The sequence below is a fragment of the Pseudophryne corroboree genome, chromosome 4, assembly GCF_028390025.1.
Source record: "Pseudophryne corroboree isolate aPseCor3 chromosome 4, aPseCor3.hap2, whole genome shotgun sequence".
Classification (NCBI taxonomy): Eukaryota; Metazoa; Chordata; class Amphibia; order Anura; family Myobatrachidae; genus Pseudophryne; species Pseudophryne corroboree.
The window spans coordinates 704,274,042-704,291,313 of record NC_086447.1 but is presented as its reverse complement, the minus strand read 5'-3'; the positions used below and the strand labels follow the sequence as shown (position 1 = coordinate 704,291,313).

At 43.7% G+C, this 17,272-nt stretch overlaps 1 protein-coding gene across 5 annotated transcripts in view; it reads right to left on the bottom strand.

Moving 5' to 3' along the window:
* Positions 1-17,272, bottom strand: part of LTBP1 (latent transforming growth factor beta binding protein 1) — a 660,590-nt gene that overhangs the window by 227,677 nt on the left and 415,641 nt on the right. For all 5 annotated transcript variants that reach the window (XM_063917963.1, XM_063917960.1, XM_063917961.1 and 2 more), the window contains one exon: positions 570-692. In XM_063917963.1, coding sequence (XP_063774033.1) covers positions 570-692 — 123 coding nt within the window. The remainder of the gene's footprint in view (positions 1-569; positions 693-17,272) is intronic.

Here is a 17,272-nt window from a genome sequence, read left to right as displayed (position 1 = left end):
GTAGTAATACCTCCTGTAGTAGTGCCACCAGTAGTAATGGCCACTATAGTAGTAGTGCCCCCAGTGGTAATGCACCGTGTTGTGTTGCCTCCAACAGTAATTTCCCCAGTAGCAGTCCCCCCAGTAGTAATGCCCCCTGTAGTTGTGCCCCCATTAGTAGTGTCCCCAGTATTAATAACCCCTTTGGTAAAGCTCCCTGTAGTAGTGACCCTTACACACATACAAAAAAAAACCCAAACACAACACTTACCTTAAGCCCCACTCCTGCATCTGACCACTGCAGTCCGCCTGTACACCTGCTCCTCGGAACTATGGGAGAGACATAATGACGTCTCTCCCATAGTGCACAGCTGGAAGCCATAGCTTAAGAAGTTAGGGGAGTGTAGGGGAATTTGGGAATGAGGGTTGGGGGTGCGTTGACTTCATTTTGGGGATCTTTTTAATTTTTTTAAATTAAGGCTAATATATAGCATATTGAAGGTTGGAGGGCCATTGCAGCATATTAGATTGCACATCACTGGTATTAAAAGAAAGGAATGATAAATAGAAATAACATTGTCCTCACTTACCCACACAAGAAGAATATGTATGATCTGGTACAAATCCTTGTTTGCAGGTGCACCTATAACTGCCAATTGTATTTAAGCATTCCCCATTTGGACACACACCCTGCATATAGCATTCATTAATATCTGCAACAACAAAAGAAAAATACATCATTATAAATAGCTACTCCAGATTGAAAGCAAGCATACACAGAGATAAATGTTTCTAAATCAAATCCTAGACTAGTAAAAGTGGAAGAAATTTGCACTAATCACATAAATTTGAAAGAATTCTATAGAATGAAACAAGCAGAGATACTGAAGCTCCCATGAGTAATACTTTATGCACAGTGCCGTTTCTAGCGGCGGGCGAGCCGTGCAACCGCACGGGGCGCCCGCCGCGGCACTTTGTGTGTCCTTATCTCCACTCCTCCCTCTTCCCGAGCGCTCCTGCTCGGGGGGGCGGAGTTTCGCGGAATGACGCGTTTGCGCCGTGATGTCACGACGCAAACGCGTCATTCCGCGAAGCCCCACCCCCGAGCAGGAGTGCTCGGGAAGAGGGAGGAGAGGAGATACGCCTGGAAGGAGGAGGCGGCCGGCGCGAGGGACGTGAGGCGGCCGGACCCGAAGAGCGGGAAGATGTAAGTAGTATCTCTCTCTCTCCCCCTCCCCCCCCCCCCCACTTGACACCTGCCTGCCGCACTGTGTAAAATGGGGGCACCTGCCTGCGTACTGTGTAAAATGGGGATATCTGCCTGCCGTACTGTGTAAAATGGGGATACCTGCCTGCCGCACTGTGTATAATGGGGATACCTGCCTGCCGCACTTTGTAAAATGGGGGCACGTGCCTGCCGCGCTGTGTAAAATGGGGACACCTGCCTGCCGCGCTGTGTAAAATGGGGACACCTGCCTGCCGCGCTGTGTAAAATGGGGACACCTGCCTGCCGCGCTGTGTAAAATGGGGACACCTGCCTGCCGCGCTGTGTAAAATGGGGACACTTGCCTGCTGTAATGTGTAAAATGGGGACTTTTTTATTTTTATTTTTTTTCCCCTGTGGTGGGCGTGATGATATCAGACGAGGCCACACCCACTTTAATGAGACCACGCCCATTTTAATCAGGCCACACACCCTTGTTGGGAGCGCGTGCATGCTTTTTCTTTTTATAGCTATGTGGAGGGGGGGGCACGCTATTTTTTTTTAGAGCAATGGGGGGGGGGGGGCGCATTTTGAAATCTCGCACTGGGAGCCAAATTGTCTAGAAATGGCCCTGTTTATGTATTATCTAGTTACCAGCCCGTCAATACGACAGATCATTATAGTAATGTCAGGGCAGATGGCTGTGCGCACCCGAACGGAGAAATGCTTGAGATGCTACGTCGAGCACAATCTAGTGGCTGCATGTGTGCATAACACTTGAATTCCCCCAATAGAAGTGAGGAGTAATGTTAGCCTTTTATTACATAGGATGATGCCTAGGTGGCAGCACTGTGGAAGGAAAATCTGTAACAGTGGATGAAAGACGTGGGTGAACTGAAGGCATTCCTTGCAAAGTACGAAGTATTTGCCATGGTGAGCTTAGTTTCGTAGAGCACTGTTGAAACGGACATAGGGCCTAATTCAGACCTGAACATTTTTCTCTAATGGGCAAAACAATGTGCAGTGCAGGTGGGGCAGATATAACATGTGCAGAGAGAATTAAGCTCCATACACACTAGACAAGACTTTGAAAGATCTCGCTCAGAAGGGCCGATCTAAGCTAAATCTTTCACAATCTCATCCAGTGTGTACATTAAATGTCGTTAACGATGCAAGCTCATGAAAATGGGGGTCATTCTGACCTGATCGCACGCTGCAGTTTATCGCAGCGGTGCGATCGGGTCAGAAGTGCGCATGCGCCGGCGCCGCAGTGCTCCGGCGCATGACCGCCGTCGCTGCGCAACGATTGCCTCTACCTGATTGACAGGCGGAGGCGGTCGATGGGCGGGGCGGAGCGTTTGGCCGCCGTTTCATGGGCGCTGTCGGGCCAATGCAGGCGTGGCCGGACCATGCGGGGTGTGACGTCACGCAGCCGCTGCGGACCGGGGAGTGACGAGTAGCTCCCGGCCAGCACGCTAAAGCTGCACTGGCCGGGAGCTACTCCTAAAGTGCAAAAGCATCGCCGCTACGCGATGATTTTGCACTTCTGAGGGGGGGGGGGCACACTGACATGCGGGGCAGGATAGCCCTGTGCTGCGTGTCCCTCCGCATGTCTATGGACATGATCGTAGCCCTGCAAAATATTGCAGGGCTACGATCAACTCGGAATGACCCCCAATGTGTACTGGGATTTAGATTTGGGGTGTGTTCAAACTAAAATCTGAATTGCAGTGTAAAAATAAAGCCAGTATTTACCCTGCACAGAAATAAAATAATCCAACCAAATGTAACACTCTCTGCACATGTGATATCTGCCCCCCCCCTGCAGTGCACATGGTTTTGCCCATTAGAGAAAGATTTTGCTGCTGCGATCAGGATTGAATTAGGCCCATAGATGCTTGCAAAGATATAGGGGGACATTCCAACCCGTTCGCTTGCTGCGTTTTCACGCAGCAGAGCGAACAGATCCCTGCTGCGCATGCGCCGGCGCCGTAATGCACCTGTGAATGCCGGACAGCCGAAGCCCGCGCCAGGACAGCGATCGCCTCTGTCTAATTGACAGGCAGAGCCGATCGATGGGCGGGAGGGGGCGAAACGGCGGCGTTCGGCCGCCGTTTCGTAGGCGCGGTCCGGCCAACGCAGGTGTGGCTGGACCGAACGGGGGGGGGGGGGCGCTGCGTGACATATTACGCAGCCGCCATGGGTAGGGGAGCGAGGAGTAGCTCCTGGCCAGCACGCTAAAGCTGTGCTGCTCGGGAGCTACTCTTGAAGTGCAAAGGCATCGCCGCTGTGCGATGCCTTTGCACTTCTGCGGGGGGGGGGGGGGGGGGGCGGCACTGACATGCGGGGCGGGATAGCCCTGTGCTAGGCGTCCCCCCGCATGTCAGTGTAAAGGATCGTAGCTGTGCTAAATTTAGCACAGCTACAATCAACTCGGAATGATCCCCATAGAGGGGTAAAGAGCTCAGTGCAGAGTGGTGTATTGCCATTTCCGCTTGGCAAACATACTTACTGTGCATGCTGCGCCAACAGTGACTTAGCTTCGGTTGTAAGCTTTACTATTCCATTAATATGATACATTTTGCACTTTACAATGTCATTAAAGAAGGGAAACACACTTCTATGTGCACTTTATGTAAAACAAAGCTTCACACACACAGGGAGAGGTCATATTTGATAAGCACAGTCCTGGTGTTCTCTCTCATGGCAAATTGAAACCATAAATTAGGCAAAATAAACACCAATAGGAACAAGTCTCCTTAGCACTTGCCAATAGCCTAATGCAATAATTACCAATAGTCTAACTCACTGACTGATGAGGAATGCTGCAGTGATTGTTCCCAATTTACTGTATATGTACTTGCAGAACACATTCTAGACAGAACAAACACTGGATCTATCCTGAAAAAGAAGAACATGTTCTGGGCACGGGTACACACTATGGAAAAGCCTTGTAAACCTATGTATTACCTTATGTTCTCCAGTCAGTGTAAGAGAAAAAGAATAATTTTACTTATCATTATATAGTACAGTATAAGTGCCTGCGGGTTTTATGCTATCATTTACAGTGGTATCACAAACGCACCCAGCGTTCGCCCAGACACTCCCCCGTTTCTCCAGCCACTCCCGCGTTTTTCCCCAGAAACGGCAGCGTTTTTTCGCACGCTCCCATAAAACGGCCAGTTTCCGCCCAGAAACACCCACTTCCTGTCAATCACACTATGATCACCAGAACGAAGAAAAATCCTCGTAATGTCGTGAGTAAAATACCAAACTTAATAGCAAATTTACTTGGCGCAGTCGCAGTGCAGACATTGCGCATGCGCATTAGCGACTAATCGCTCCGTTGTGAAAAAAAATAACGAGCAACCAACTCGGAATGACCACTATGGTCTTATGATTGTGGTCACAGTGAGGATGTATTTGCAAAGTGATTGAGAGGGAGCATTTGTGGACGGTAAATGTGAAGCTGACCACTGAAATGCAGGGTTTTTGTGAACTGTTTCGGCTGCGTTTTTCCTGACACTCACAGAAAATGGTCAGTTACCACCCCCAAACGCTGGCTTCATGTCAATCAACTTGCGTACGCCTAGTGATCAAAACAGTTGCTGTGTTTTTTTCGCAGTTTGGCCTCGCGCATGCGCACTATGAACAGACGTTGACGATCAATAATTGGCCACCTTGCAAATTCACACAACAGCGATCAGGTCTCAATCGAGGTCAATGTCCGGTGGTTGCACACAACAGCTGTATATGGGATCACAACTGTGACTGTGTTTTCCAACCATCTCTGAACCAGGCCCTCCAGTACAGGCAAATCCTAAAATTGGAAAATCTTTCTTTCATTTTGAACCCCTCTAAAACACTATGAGGCTTATGTAGAGTTGGGCATCTGGTTTCTGAGTATAAAATATACATTTCCGTCCTGCGCAATACAAAACAAGGTAGGGAATTTACTGACACCAATGGGAAGGGGCCAGAGTTCATATTGTATGAACTGTCATTACACATGCCAATGGGATAACTCACTTTTCATTAGTGATGAGCGGGTTCGGTTCCTCGGAAACCGAACCCCCCCGAACTTCACCCATTTTACACGGGTCCGAGACATACTCGGATTCTCCCATATGGCTCGGTTAACCCGAGCGCGCCCGAACATCATCATCCCGCTGTCGGATTCTCGCGAGATTCGGATTCTATATAAGCAGCCGCGCGTCGCCGCCATTTTCACTCGTGCATTGGAAATGTTAGGGAGAGGACGTGGCTGGCGTCCTCTCCGTTTATTAATCTTGAATTCTTGATGCAAAAATATTTGTGCTTATTGCTTAATTGTGGGAACTGGGGAGCAGCTGTATTATATAGGAGGAGTACAGTGCAGAGATTTGCTGACAGTGACCACCAGTATACGTTGTCTGCCTGAAAAACACTCTATATCTGTGCTCAGTGTGCTGCATATATCTGTGCTCACACTGCTTAATTGTGGGGACTGGGGAGCAGCTGTATTATATAGGAGGAGTACAGTGCAGAGTTTTGCTGACAGTGACCACCAGTATACGTTGTCTGCCTGAAAAACACTCCATATCTGTGCTCAGCGTGCTGCATATATCTGTGCTCACACTGCTTTATTGTGGGGACTGGGGGCCAGCAGTATTATATAGGAGGAGTACAGTGCAGAGTTTTGCTGACAGTGACCACCGGTATACGTTGTCTGCCTGAAAAACACTCCATATCTGTGTTCAGTGTGCTGCATATATCTGTGCTCACACTGCTTTATTGTGGGGACTGGGGACCACCAGTATATTATATAGGAGGAGTACAGTGCAGAGTTTTGCTGACCAGTGACCACCAGTATACATTGTCTGCCTGAAAAACACTCCATATCTGTGCTCAGTGTGCTGCATATATCTGTGCTCACACTGCTTTATTGTGGGGACTGGGGACCAGCAGTATTATATAGGAGGAGTACAGTGCAGAGTTTTGCTGACAGTGACCACCAGTATATATAGCAGTACGGTACGGAAGGCCACTGCTCTACCTACCTCTGTGTCGTCAAGTATACTATCTATCTAGATTCTATACCTGTGGTGCATTTTAGTTTTGCAGTTTGCTGACAGTGACCACCAGTATATGTAGCAGTACGGTACGGAAGGCCACCGCTCTACCTACCTCTGTGTCGTCAAGTATACTATCCATCCATACCTGTGGTGCATTTCAGTTGTGCGCAGTATATATAGTAGTAGGCCATTGCTATTGATACTGGCATATAATTCCACACATTAAAAAATGGAGAACAAAAATGTGGAGGGTAAAATAGGGAAAGATCAAGATCCACTTCCACCTCGTGCTGAAGCTGCTGCAACTAGTCATGGCCGAGACGATGAAATGCCATCAACGTCGTCTGCCAAGGCCGATGCCCAATGTCGTAGTAGAGAGCATGTAAAATACAAAAAACAAAAGTTCAGTAAAATGACCCAAAAATCAAAATTAAAAGCGTCTGAGGAGAAGCGTAAACTTGCCAATATGCCATTTACGACACGGAGTGGCAAGGAACGGCTGAGGCCCTGGCCTATGTTCATGGCTAGTGGTTCAGCTTCACATGAGGATGGAGAAAACTGCTGTGCCACTCCTAGATGGGCAAGGTGTTTGTGTCGGCCACTTGTGTCGCTTAGCTTAGTCACACAGCAACCTTGGTGCGCCTCTTTTTTTCTTTGCATCATGTGCTGTTTGGGGACTATTTTTTTGAAGTGCCATCCTGCCTGACACTGCAGTGCCACTCCTAGATAGGCCAGGTGTTTGTGTCGGCCACTTGTGTCGCTTAGCTTAGCCATCCAGCGACCTTGGTGCAAATTTTAGGACTAAAAATAATATTGTGAGGTGTGAGGTGTTCGGAATAGACTGAAAATGAGTGTAAATTATGGTTATTGAGGTTAATAATACTATGGGATCAAAATGACCCCCAAATTCTATGATTTAAGCTGTTTTTGAGGGGTTTTTGTAAAAAAAACCCACCCAAATCCAAAACACACCCGAATCCGACAAAAAAATTTCAGGGAGGTTTTGGCAAAACGCGTCCGAATCCAAAACACGGCCGCGGAACCGAATCCAAAACCAAAACACAAAACCCAAAAAATTTCCGGTGTACATCACTACTTTTCATCAGTCTTCATCTATATATATATATATAGATAGATAGATAGATAGATAGATAGATAGATAGATAGATAGATAGATAGATAGATAGATAGATACTGTATATATAAAAAAATACCTTGGAAATATATAAAACTGATTTACTTTCATACATACATTCTGATCTTGCAATCAATGCATCAATTAATACTTTTGTTTATTTGGAATATTGGCGAATATACTATATACTTACTTCCTACAATAAGTGTAATCTTCAAACATAAATGGCTACTACGGAACAGTCAGAACAAACTTGACGTGAACATTCATTTGAATGGGCAGCAAAGCAAAACATTGACCAAGCCAAGCATCACTTTAATCTATATAACCACACAGTCTGGCACAATCTGAATAAAGAAAGGTACTCTGAAGTCTGAAGGAACAAGCCAAGGCTTCATGGTGGCTGCCAAATTCACTCTAAAGCAGACATCTGTGGGACTCAGAGGTACAGGTCAAAGTGATCAAGTTGAAAAAAAGAGGAAATTCCTGGATTAGCTCAGCAGTGTATTTATGAAAGATGAAACTTTGCCCTGACTGACTCATATACAATAGCACTAGGAATGATTTGGAGAGTTACATGACGTGGATAGTACATAAAACTTCAATGAATGTGCCTGCCGTGATTATGTATGGCAAATATATTTAGAACAGGAAATATATTTTTGCAGGAAACCCTATATAATCACTCCTACACTATGTATCATGGAGTTAGGAAGGGCCATATTTCATAGCACAGCACAATGAGCCTGATGCAGATGTGGATGGAGGTGTTATTGCTGCTGCTTACATGGAAGTAGAAGCAATAGATCTAATATGTTAATGCAGCAGGAGTGATCTGTGCTACGTCTGAGGACACCATGTGACACCATCGGCTGGCTGCGCGAATCATGGGGTCGTGCAAGCCGGGTGCCATAGATCCAACAAAGAGGCCAGGAAATATCCATCAATCCTGTATAATACTTCCCAAATGTCTAGATATCAGTGGAGCAGTCACAACTTAAAAGGAACAAAAGATTGCCTAGGATAGATAGAGTGAATATAAGCACCCTGTTTGTTTATGTAACTAAGCTAGATAGATTTGGTTTTTGTGTTGATATTAGTTAATAGGTCGTTGACGTTTGTCAATCAAATAAGTTATCCAATGAGAAGGGTGTAGGTAGGCGGGTTACAATAGTTTATTTAAGTGAGGGCTGAGGAAATCAAATTCCTCTTGCCATTTTGTGATCCCACCCACCCACCCGGCAATTTTAACTTCGGTTATAAAAATTTATTTAATTTTGCTGGTTTTCTCTTTTGAAATTTCACGTTGGAATAATGAGTTATATTATTCCAGAAAGTGCGAGGCGCAGCGGGCGGAAAGCAGTGCTATTCGGCGGCTCAATTTATCGCAGCAGGGCTTGGCTAACATTTCCCCTTTGAGAAAAGGCGAGTCGGTCACTACTTCAGGGGAGGACCAGGTCTACATCTTATGGAGGGACCAGCACTGTGCTAATTAAGGGGAGATGGTTCTACCAAGGATGGATTGCGCAAGGGGCGGAAACTCCGCCCCTTTTATTTAAAGATTAAAGTTTTAAGCCATGGCCGAGTTGACACTGCTTTTTCGCCACCGGTGATTAATATTTTCAATTCTGATTCAAATGTAATAAATCTGGCTATGACCTCCATTTTTCCAATTTATACCGTTGTCTGTGTCATTATTTCTAGGTTTATTGGTTCTAGTTTGTGTAATAATAAAACATATGGGTGACTTAAGGGCACTGTGCCATGGTTCCTCGGTGGGAGAGTTAGAATCTGCCATTAATGCACTGTACATGGCAATGAACATGTGCTTAGAGGGGAGTATGAACCAATCTAGCCATACTCCCACTGTGACATAGGGCCTAGTTCATGTTTGTATGCACATGCTTTAGCGAGTGCGATTGTCTAGACTACGGAATTGATAATGGTAGTAAGTGAAGCTGCTACCCTGAAATAAAAAGAGGGCCTAACTCATGTTTGTACGCAATGCCTATGTTTTCACAACAAAACGATTATCAGCAGACTGTGCATGTGCTACTAGCACACTGCACGTGCGCCAAGGTAACTTTGCAATCGCGCTCGCAGTGAGGATTTAATCGCAGAGCGATTGACGGGATGGGACTGTACGGGAGAGTTAACGGGGTGTGGCGGCAAAAATGCAGGATTGTCATGGGCATTTTTTGGGGTTTGTATCTGCCTTCAGCTGTGATCATGTACGCCAAACATGGTGCCAACGTCGCTACTGCCACAGCCAGTCTCCGTAACCTTAGGTCTACCCTTACAGCCGATGTTCCTCCTTCTTGCGTCTAGGCTGTGAATGTGTAGGCAGCTGCACATGGATTCATGATCGCTCCGGTGGGCATCTTTTTTCAGGAATTTTTGTGAATGTACAGTAGCAAATGATCGTTCAACTGCAAACATCAGCATTTGGGTCGACCTCTCAATCAGGCCCATAAAGTCAAAGTTCATTACCAGATGAAACATACTACTCATGTTTTATAGGTAGCAAAAGTAGTTGAGAAAAAAAATATGTAATTCAAAATTGTTTTTTTAAAAACGAAGTGAAATCTCACTAAACTGAAACTTTTTTTCTTCTTTTAAAAGTTGTAATGTTCAGCACAGAATGAATTGATGGTATAGTGAGTTTTTATTGGTTCCACATTAGGTATATTTGTATTTATCCACACAAGGTGGCTGATTCATATCCCAGTAAAAAGTCAGTTTTTACTGTTCGGTCCATTCCGCATGTGCCGGACCCGTACTGTGCATGTGCAGTACAGGTATGGCTTCTGCCAACTCAGTATGGATTGACAATCTGCAGCCGTTTGAGGGTGGGGAGTAGGGGTGAAGTGTTCCATCTCCCGCCCAAGATTTCCTAGCCACAGGGACAGAGCTGCGGCGGCTGGTATGCATAACCTCATAGGTTACTCAGTCGGCTGATGGTGTCATAGATGATCCGATGCTGCACCCCTCTGGTGCAGCACTGGATCACACATGCATGCAGGAGGGGTCTACTTATACCAGACGCCTCCTGCTGTATTACCATATTTGAGCATTGCTGATGCTTCCAAGTAAGCATCAGACATACTCTTTTCAACCACATCTGAATCATCCCCAAGGAGCACTACTTCCACTTTTTTTAATTTTTTTCTTTTTATGACATCCAATATTGCTTAGGGGTATATTTAGTAAAGCATCTATTATAATGTGTTATGTTCTTGCAAGACTTGTAACAAGATTCTTCTGTCACCAAAGTTTTTTTTCTGTCACAATAAATACAGGTTGAGTATCCCTTATCCAAAATGCTTGGGACCAGACGTATTTTGGATATGGGATTTTTCCGTATTTTGGAATAATTGCATACCATAATGAGATATCATGGTGATGGGACCTAAATCTAAGCACAGAATGCATTTATGTTACATATACACCTTATACACACAGCCTGAAGGTCATTTTAGCCAATATTTTTTTATAACTTTGTGCATTAAACAAAGTGTGTCTACATTCACACAATTCATTTATGTTTCATATACACCTTATACACACAGCCTGAAGGTCATTTAATACACTATTAATAACTTTGTGTATTAAACAAAGTTTGTGTACATTGAGTCATCAAAAAACAAAAGTTTCACTATCTCACTCTCACTCAAAAAAGTCCGTATTTCGGAATATTCCGTATTTCGGAATATTTGGATATGGGATACTCAACCTGTATATATAAGTGACAAAGAAAAGCTGAAATATTCCATAATACAGTTGCATATTCAGTTATATTTTGATGTGCCTTCTTTTAAAGGTTAAATAAATCACACGTTACTTTTATGCAATCTATTTATTTTTTTATCAAAATAAAAATGCACTGACTGCTTCTAGCTCACTGTGCTCGCCACGCTGTGGGCTTGGTGGCTCGCTGCGCTCATCATGGGTGGGAATAGCCCTGGTGCGCTGGGATTCCGGCTGTAGACATTGTTGGTGGTCGGGATTTCGCATCGGTATCCTGAACGCCGGGATCCCGATAGCCAGCATTTTAGCTACATCCCAAGAAAAATAAATGAAAGGTATAGGGAGAAAGGACGTAAATACCGCTATCTCCCCAACCACAGCACCAAGAAAGACTGATGGGGAATCCCAGCTACTGCTGATCAGTATGTGACATTGATGCATGCATGCACTCTGATCAGTCAGATCTACAGGCATTATCCCCTGCACTACTGAAATATCATGTACAGTAGTCCAGAGATGGGGAAAGACCTTCGCCAACATGACATAAAATTATTAAAGGATACCCAGTTTAGAAAAAGAGTAGTCCTCTCTTTCAAATGATGGGGTTCCTTAGTGCTTACTATCTGATGATCAGCTGTGATCACCCATGTTACCAAGCACTACAGAAAAATACATTTTCCATATATGGGAATGAGGGCATAACCTATCTCTTACCCTCAATATTGCACTTATATACGTGCCGTGGGGCACCCATATTTGAAAGAGGAGAGTCCCCTCTTTCAAATTATGTTGCCCACTATAAGTTGTTGCTTGATAAAAACTGGCCTGGGGCTGGTTGGAAACAAGGTGGGGGATATCAACATTGCATGTCTCCGCTATGGTTCTACCAGCCCTGGTTGATTAAGCCTAGTGCTTGGTAGTGGAAAATCAAGGGGACCCATGCTCTTTGTTCCCCAATTTTTCCACTACCAGCATTGGTTTAAAGGCATAGAGCTGGATTATACTTTGGGGGAGGAAATCCATGCCATTTGTTTTTCTATTTTTGTCACTTGTCACATTTGTTTAATATACACTATAATATATTGTATTATGGGTTTAGCACCCACTGGCAATTTGCGTCGGGTCACATGAATTTCTACACCCCAGCAACTCTGTCTCTTAGTAATCTTGTGCCAGATCTCAATTCATCTTTGGTATAACAGGAGATTTGCAATTACACATGGACCTGAATCTCAAATGAATGTGTACAGCCCTTTGTTGAATTAATGTCATGAAGAATTGAGGCTGGTCTGAGTGCAAAGGGGATCCTTACCCAGTAGTAGAAAGGTGTACCTAATAATGTGGCCACTGATTGTATATAATATGCATAGTGTATGGATATTTTTATACATGTTGCTACAGTAAAGTCTAATATATAGTGTACAGTATGGAGGTTAGAAGGAATGGAAATGTACAGTACGGAGGTTAGAAGGAATGGAAGTGTACAGTACGGAGATTAAAAGGAATGTAAGTGTACAGTACGGAGGTTAGAGGGAATTGAAGAGTACTGTACGGAGATTAGAAGGAATGGAAGAGTACAGTACGGAGGTTAGAATGAATGGAAGTGTACAGTACAGAGATTAGAAGGAATGGAAGTGTACAGTACAGAGGTTAGAAGGAATGGAAGAGTACAGTACAGAGGTTAGAAGGAATGGAAGTGTACAGTACGGAGGTTAGAAGGAATGGAAGTGTACAGTACGGAGATTAGAAGGAATGGAAGTGTACAGTACAGAGGTTAGAAGGAATGGAAGAGTACAGTATGGAGGTTAGAAGGAATGGAAGTGTACAGTACGGAGATAAGAAGGAATGGAAGTGTACAGTACAGAGGTTAGAAGGAATGGAAGAGTACAGTACGGAGGTTAGAAGGAATGGAAGTGTACAGTACGGAGGTTAGAAGGAATGTAAGTGTACAGTACGGAGATTAGAAGGAATGGAAGTGTACAGTACAGAGGTTAGAAGGAATGGAAGAGAACAGTATGGAGGTTATAAGGAATGGAAGTGTACAGTACGGAGATAAGAAGGAATGGAAGTGTACAGTACAGAGGTTAGAAGGAATGGAAGAGTACAGTACGGAGGTTAGAAGGAATGGGAGTGTACAGTACAGAGGTTAGAAGGAATGGAAGAGTACAGTACAGAGGTTAGAAGGAATGGAAGTGTACAGTACGGAGATAAGAAGGAATGGAAGTGTACAGTACAGAGGTTAGAAGGAATGGAAGAGTACAGTACAGAGGTTAGAAGGAATGGAAGTGTACAGTGCGGAGATAAGAAGGAATGGAAGTGTACAGTACAGAGGTTAGAAGGAATGGAAGTGTACAGTACGGAGGTTAGAAGGAATGGAAGAGTACAGTACAGAGGTTAGAAGGAATGGAAGAGTACAGTACGGAGGTTAGAAGGAATGGAAGAGTACAGTACGGAGATTAGAAGGAATGGAAGAGTACAGTACGGAGGTTAGAAGGAATGGAAGAGTACAGTACGGAGGTTAGAAGGAATGGAAGTGTACAGTATGGAGATAATAAGGAATGGAAGTGTACAGTACAGAGGTTAGAAGGAATGGAAGAGTACAGTATGGAGGTTAGAAGGAATCGAAGTGTACAGTACGGAGATAAGAAGGAATGGAAGTGTACAGTACGGAGGTAAGAAGGAATGGAAGTGTACAGTACAGAGATTAAAAGGAATGGAAGTGTACAGTACGGAGGTGAGAAGGAATTGAAGAGTACAGTATGGAGATTAGAAGGAATGGAGGTGTACAGTACGGAGGTTAGAATGAATGGAAGTGTACAGTACAGAGGTTAGAAGGAATGGAAGTGTACAATATGGAGATTAGAAAGAATGGAAGTGTACAGTATGGAGATTAGAAGGAATGGAAGTGTACAGTACGGAGATTAGAAGGAATGGAAGTGTACAGTACAGAGGTTAGAAGGAATGGAAGTGTACAGTATGGACATTAGTAGGAATGGAAGTGTACAGTACAGAGATTAGAAGGAATGGAAGAGTACAGTACGGAGATTAGAAGGAATAGAAGTGTACAGTACGGAGATTAGAAGGAATGGAAGTTTGCTATACTGGGATTAGAAGGAATGGAAGTGTACAGTACGGAGGTTAGAAGGAATGGAAGTGTACAGTATGGATATTAGAAGGACTCAAAGTGTACAGTACGGAGGTTAGAAGGAATGGAAGAGTACAGTACGGAGATTAGAAGGAATGGAAGTGTATAGTACGGATATTAGAAGGAATGGAAGTGTACAGTACGGAGGTTAGAAGGAATTAAAGTGTACAGTACGGATGTTAGAAGGAATGGAAGTGTACGGTACCGAGATTAGAAGGAATGGATGTTTGCTATAGTGAGATTAGAAGGAATGGAAGAGTTCTGTGATCATGCAAAGACACAAGAATAGAGATCAAGATCTTTTATGTACAGCAAAAAATGAAAAGATGGCTTCTCATGTTCTCATTCAGCTGAATGGAGTCCTGCCAAATGCAATATCATGTGAGCAGTGCTTATTATGCAACTGCATTTATTGAACACATAGTTGAATATAAAACATGTGTATGTAGTTATAATATAACATAATATTGTAGGTAAAACAGAAAAATTATCAGCAAATGGTACATCTGCAATAGGTCATTGTGTTTTACACATGAGGATTCCTACTTTTATTTAGCTAGTGAAGTTCAAATGTCAGTATGGTATGGAAAATCTCCATTTGATAAAAATATATCTTCATTACGAGCTGAAGAGAGACAGGTCATGGATAACTGTGTTGTGTTACAGGAAGCAGGAGAGAGGAAAAGCAGACATGCAATATATTACATTCACAGATGACTATGTCACTTCTTAAGTTCTTACTACTGCATAGAGACTGGAGGAGAGGTAACTGAAAAGGTTATGATATGAAGGCGTTCTAATAAAGGTTCTGTCATTAAAAAGAAAAGAAATATGGGCAGAATAACTAGACAGACATACATAGATAGGTAGAACAGAGATAGATAGATGATAGATAGATAGATAGATAGATAGATAGATAGATAGATAGATAGATAGATACATAGATAGATACATAGATAGATACATAGATAGATAGATATTGTTCCCATAGTAACCAATTAGACATTTGTTATTATTTTCTATTTTGCACTTGATAAATGACACCTACAATCTGAGTGGCTGCTATGGGTAACACCTTTATAAAATAATTTATTAATGTACCCAAAGGCTCTTGGCATGTTTTTCTTGGTGTTATTGTGCCAAGAAAAATATCTGATTGTTCACAGCATGGCGACCTGAGCTCTAAAAGTGACTGTAGACAAGATCCGGGTCCCTTTGTTAGGATGTAGAAATAAGCACATTCACTGCTTTTTTTTTTCAGAAGTGATGAGTAAAATAAACGGCACTTTATTGCATTTATTGTACTGTATTATTCTTTTTACATTTAAGAACAATGTGTGAGTTTCCATGTAAAGTAAAAACAAGTGAATCTAGCTTTGAAGAACAGAGCAATAATTTATTTATTTAATTTGGGGACTATGGGGCAGGGAAGGCACATATTAGTGAGGGGCAAAGTTATTTTCGCTCCACAAAAGGACTTGGTTGGCATTAGCTCAGAGGTATGTTTGGCTTCAACCCTATACTTTTAGTAGAATACAATTGCTCCTGCATATTGCGCTTTGGTGGAGAAACCAATATTTACGTGTACTCCAAGCAATGTAATAAAAGACTTCACACTGCCCTAAAATGATACTGTGACAATATCAGCTAGGTGGCAATAGTGAGACATGGATTGTAGGTGTGGCTGGAGGGATCTGCCCACACAGAGAAGTAAAAGGGTTTGCCCATACCTAAGGACTGCTCTGTGTATACAGCCAAGGTGGGGTTGTGGCAGACACATGACTGCCCTGTGGAGAAGGTCCAAGTGGGACTGTGGCAGCCAAGAAGCCGAGTCTGTCTGGAGGCCGGTGAAGGACCAGAAGGCTGGAATCCATACTTGCAGAATGCAGGAAGGGCCGTGAGACTCAGAGTGACAGCCAAGCCAGGCCCGGAGGCCATGCCATACCTTCAGGAAGCAGGGAAGACCATGAGACCATGTAATGCAGTGCGAGACGGCCAGAGCTCCAAGATTCCAGCCAAACTCGTACGGTTTTTTAAAGCGGTAATCATTTACAAGGCAAAACGTGCTAGCACCCTCAAAGTTTAAAATTTTCTTGGTCAGAGGTCCACTGCGAGTAACCCACACTATGCTTTGCACCATGTATAAGGTATGGTTAGGCTTAAATTCAGATGTGTAATTTTTTTTGTATGGGGGACATCAAATAAAATTTTCACCCTGGGCTCGGCTTGGTCTAGAACCAGCCATGCACACAGCTGCTTCCTCAGAGGACATGCATGAAGGGAGACACTGCATCTGGTGCATGCAATAATGCGCCGATGGTGGTATGACTCCAGCAACAAGCCCACAATGGCTGCGCCACCCCATTAATATACACTGTCATGAAGGGCCATGACCAGTCAACTTCTTACCTGTGAAGCTGCCAGCTGCCACCGTACTCCTCCATGTTGGCAATGGTCTGCAAGTGTGGCTATTGGCAGTGATGGTACAGCCTCATGCCACACTGCCTTATGGAGAAGGTGCTGTCCCAGCTCCACCCTAGCTAAGTTAGGGGGTGCACCCATCACTTACAGTTAACCAAAATGATTACACTATCCACATAGTAGTCTCAAGGCTGCTATATGATAAGTACATTGTTCTCCACTTGTTGTCACCAATGAACTGTTTCACTCATGTCTATTTAGAACATAATGCAAGGAAAAAGTAATTCTATTTTAAGTGCCAATTGTGACATAATTGTATATATGAATGAATAGTTTCCTGATCGGGGAAATATAATTTGCACTTTGCAACATGCACATCGACTACCAGCTGTGTCAATATGCAAGTTGTAGTGAATAAAATAATTACACAGTAAACATGTAATAACATGTAGCAATCAGAGCGTGACTCAGTGATTTAGTATAGTACTTACAAGTGCCAGAACACATAGATAATACGTGTTAAAAAACAAACACGGCTGCATCATTAACAGTTCATAAAACAGCAATGTTAGAGAAACAGTATTGTT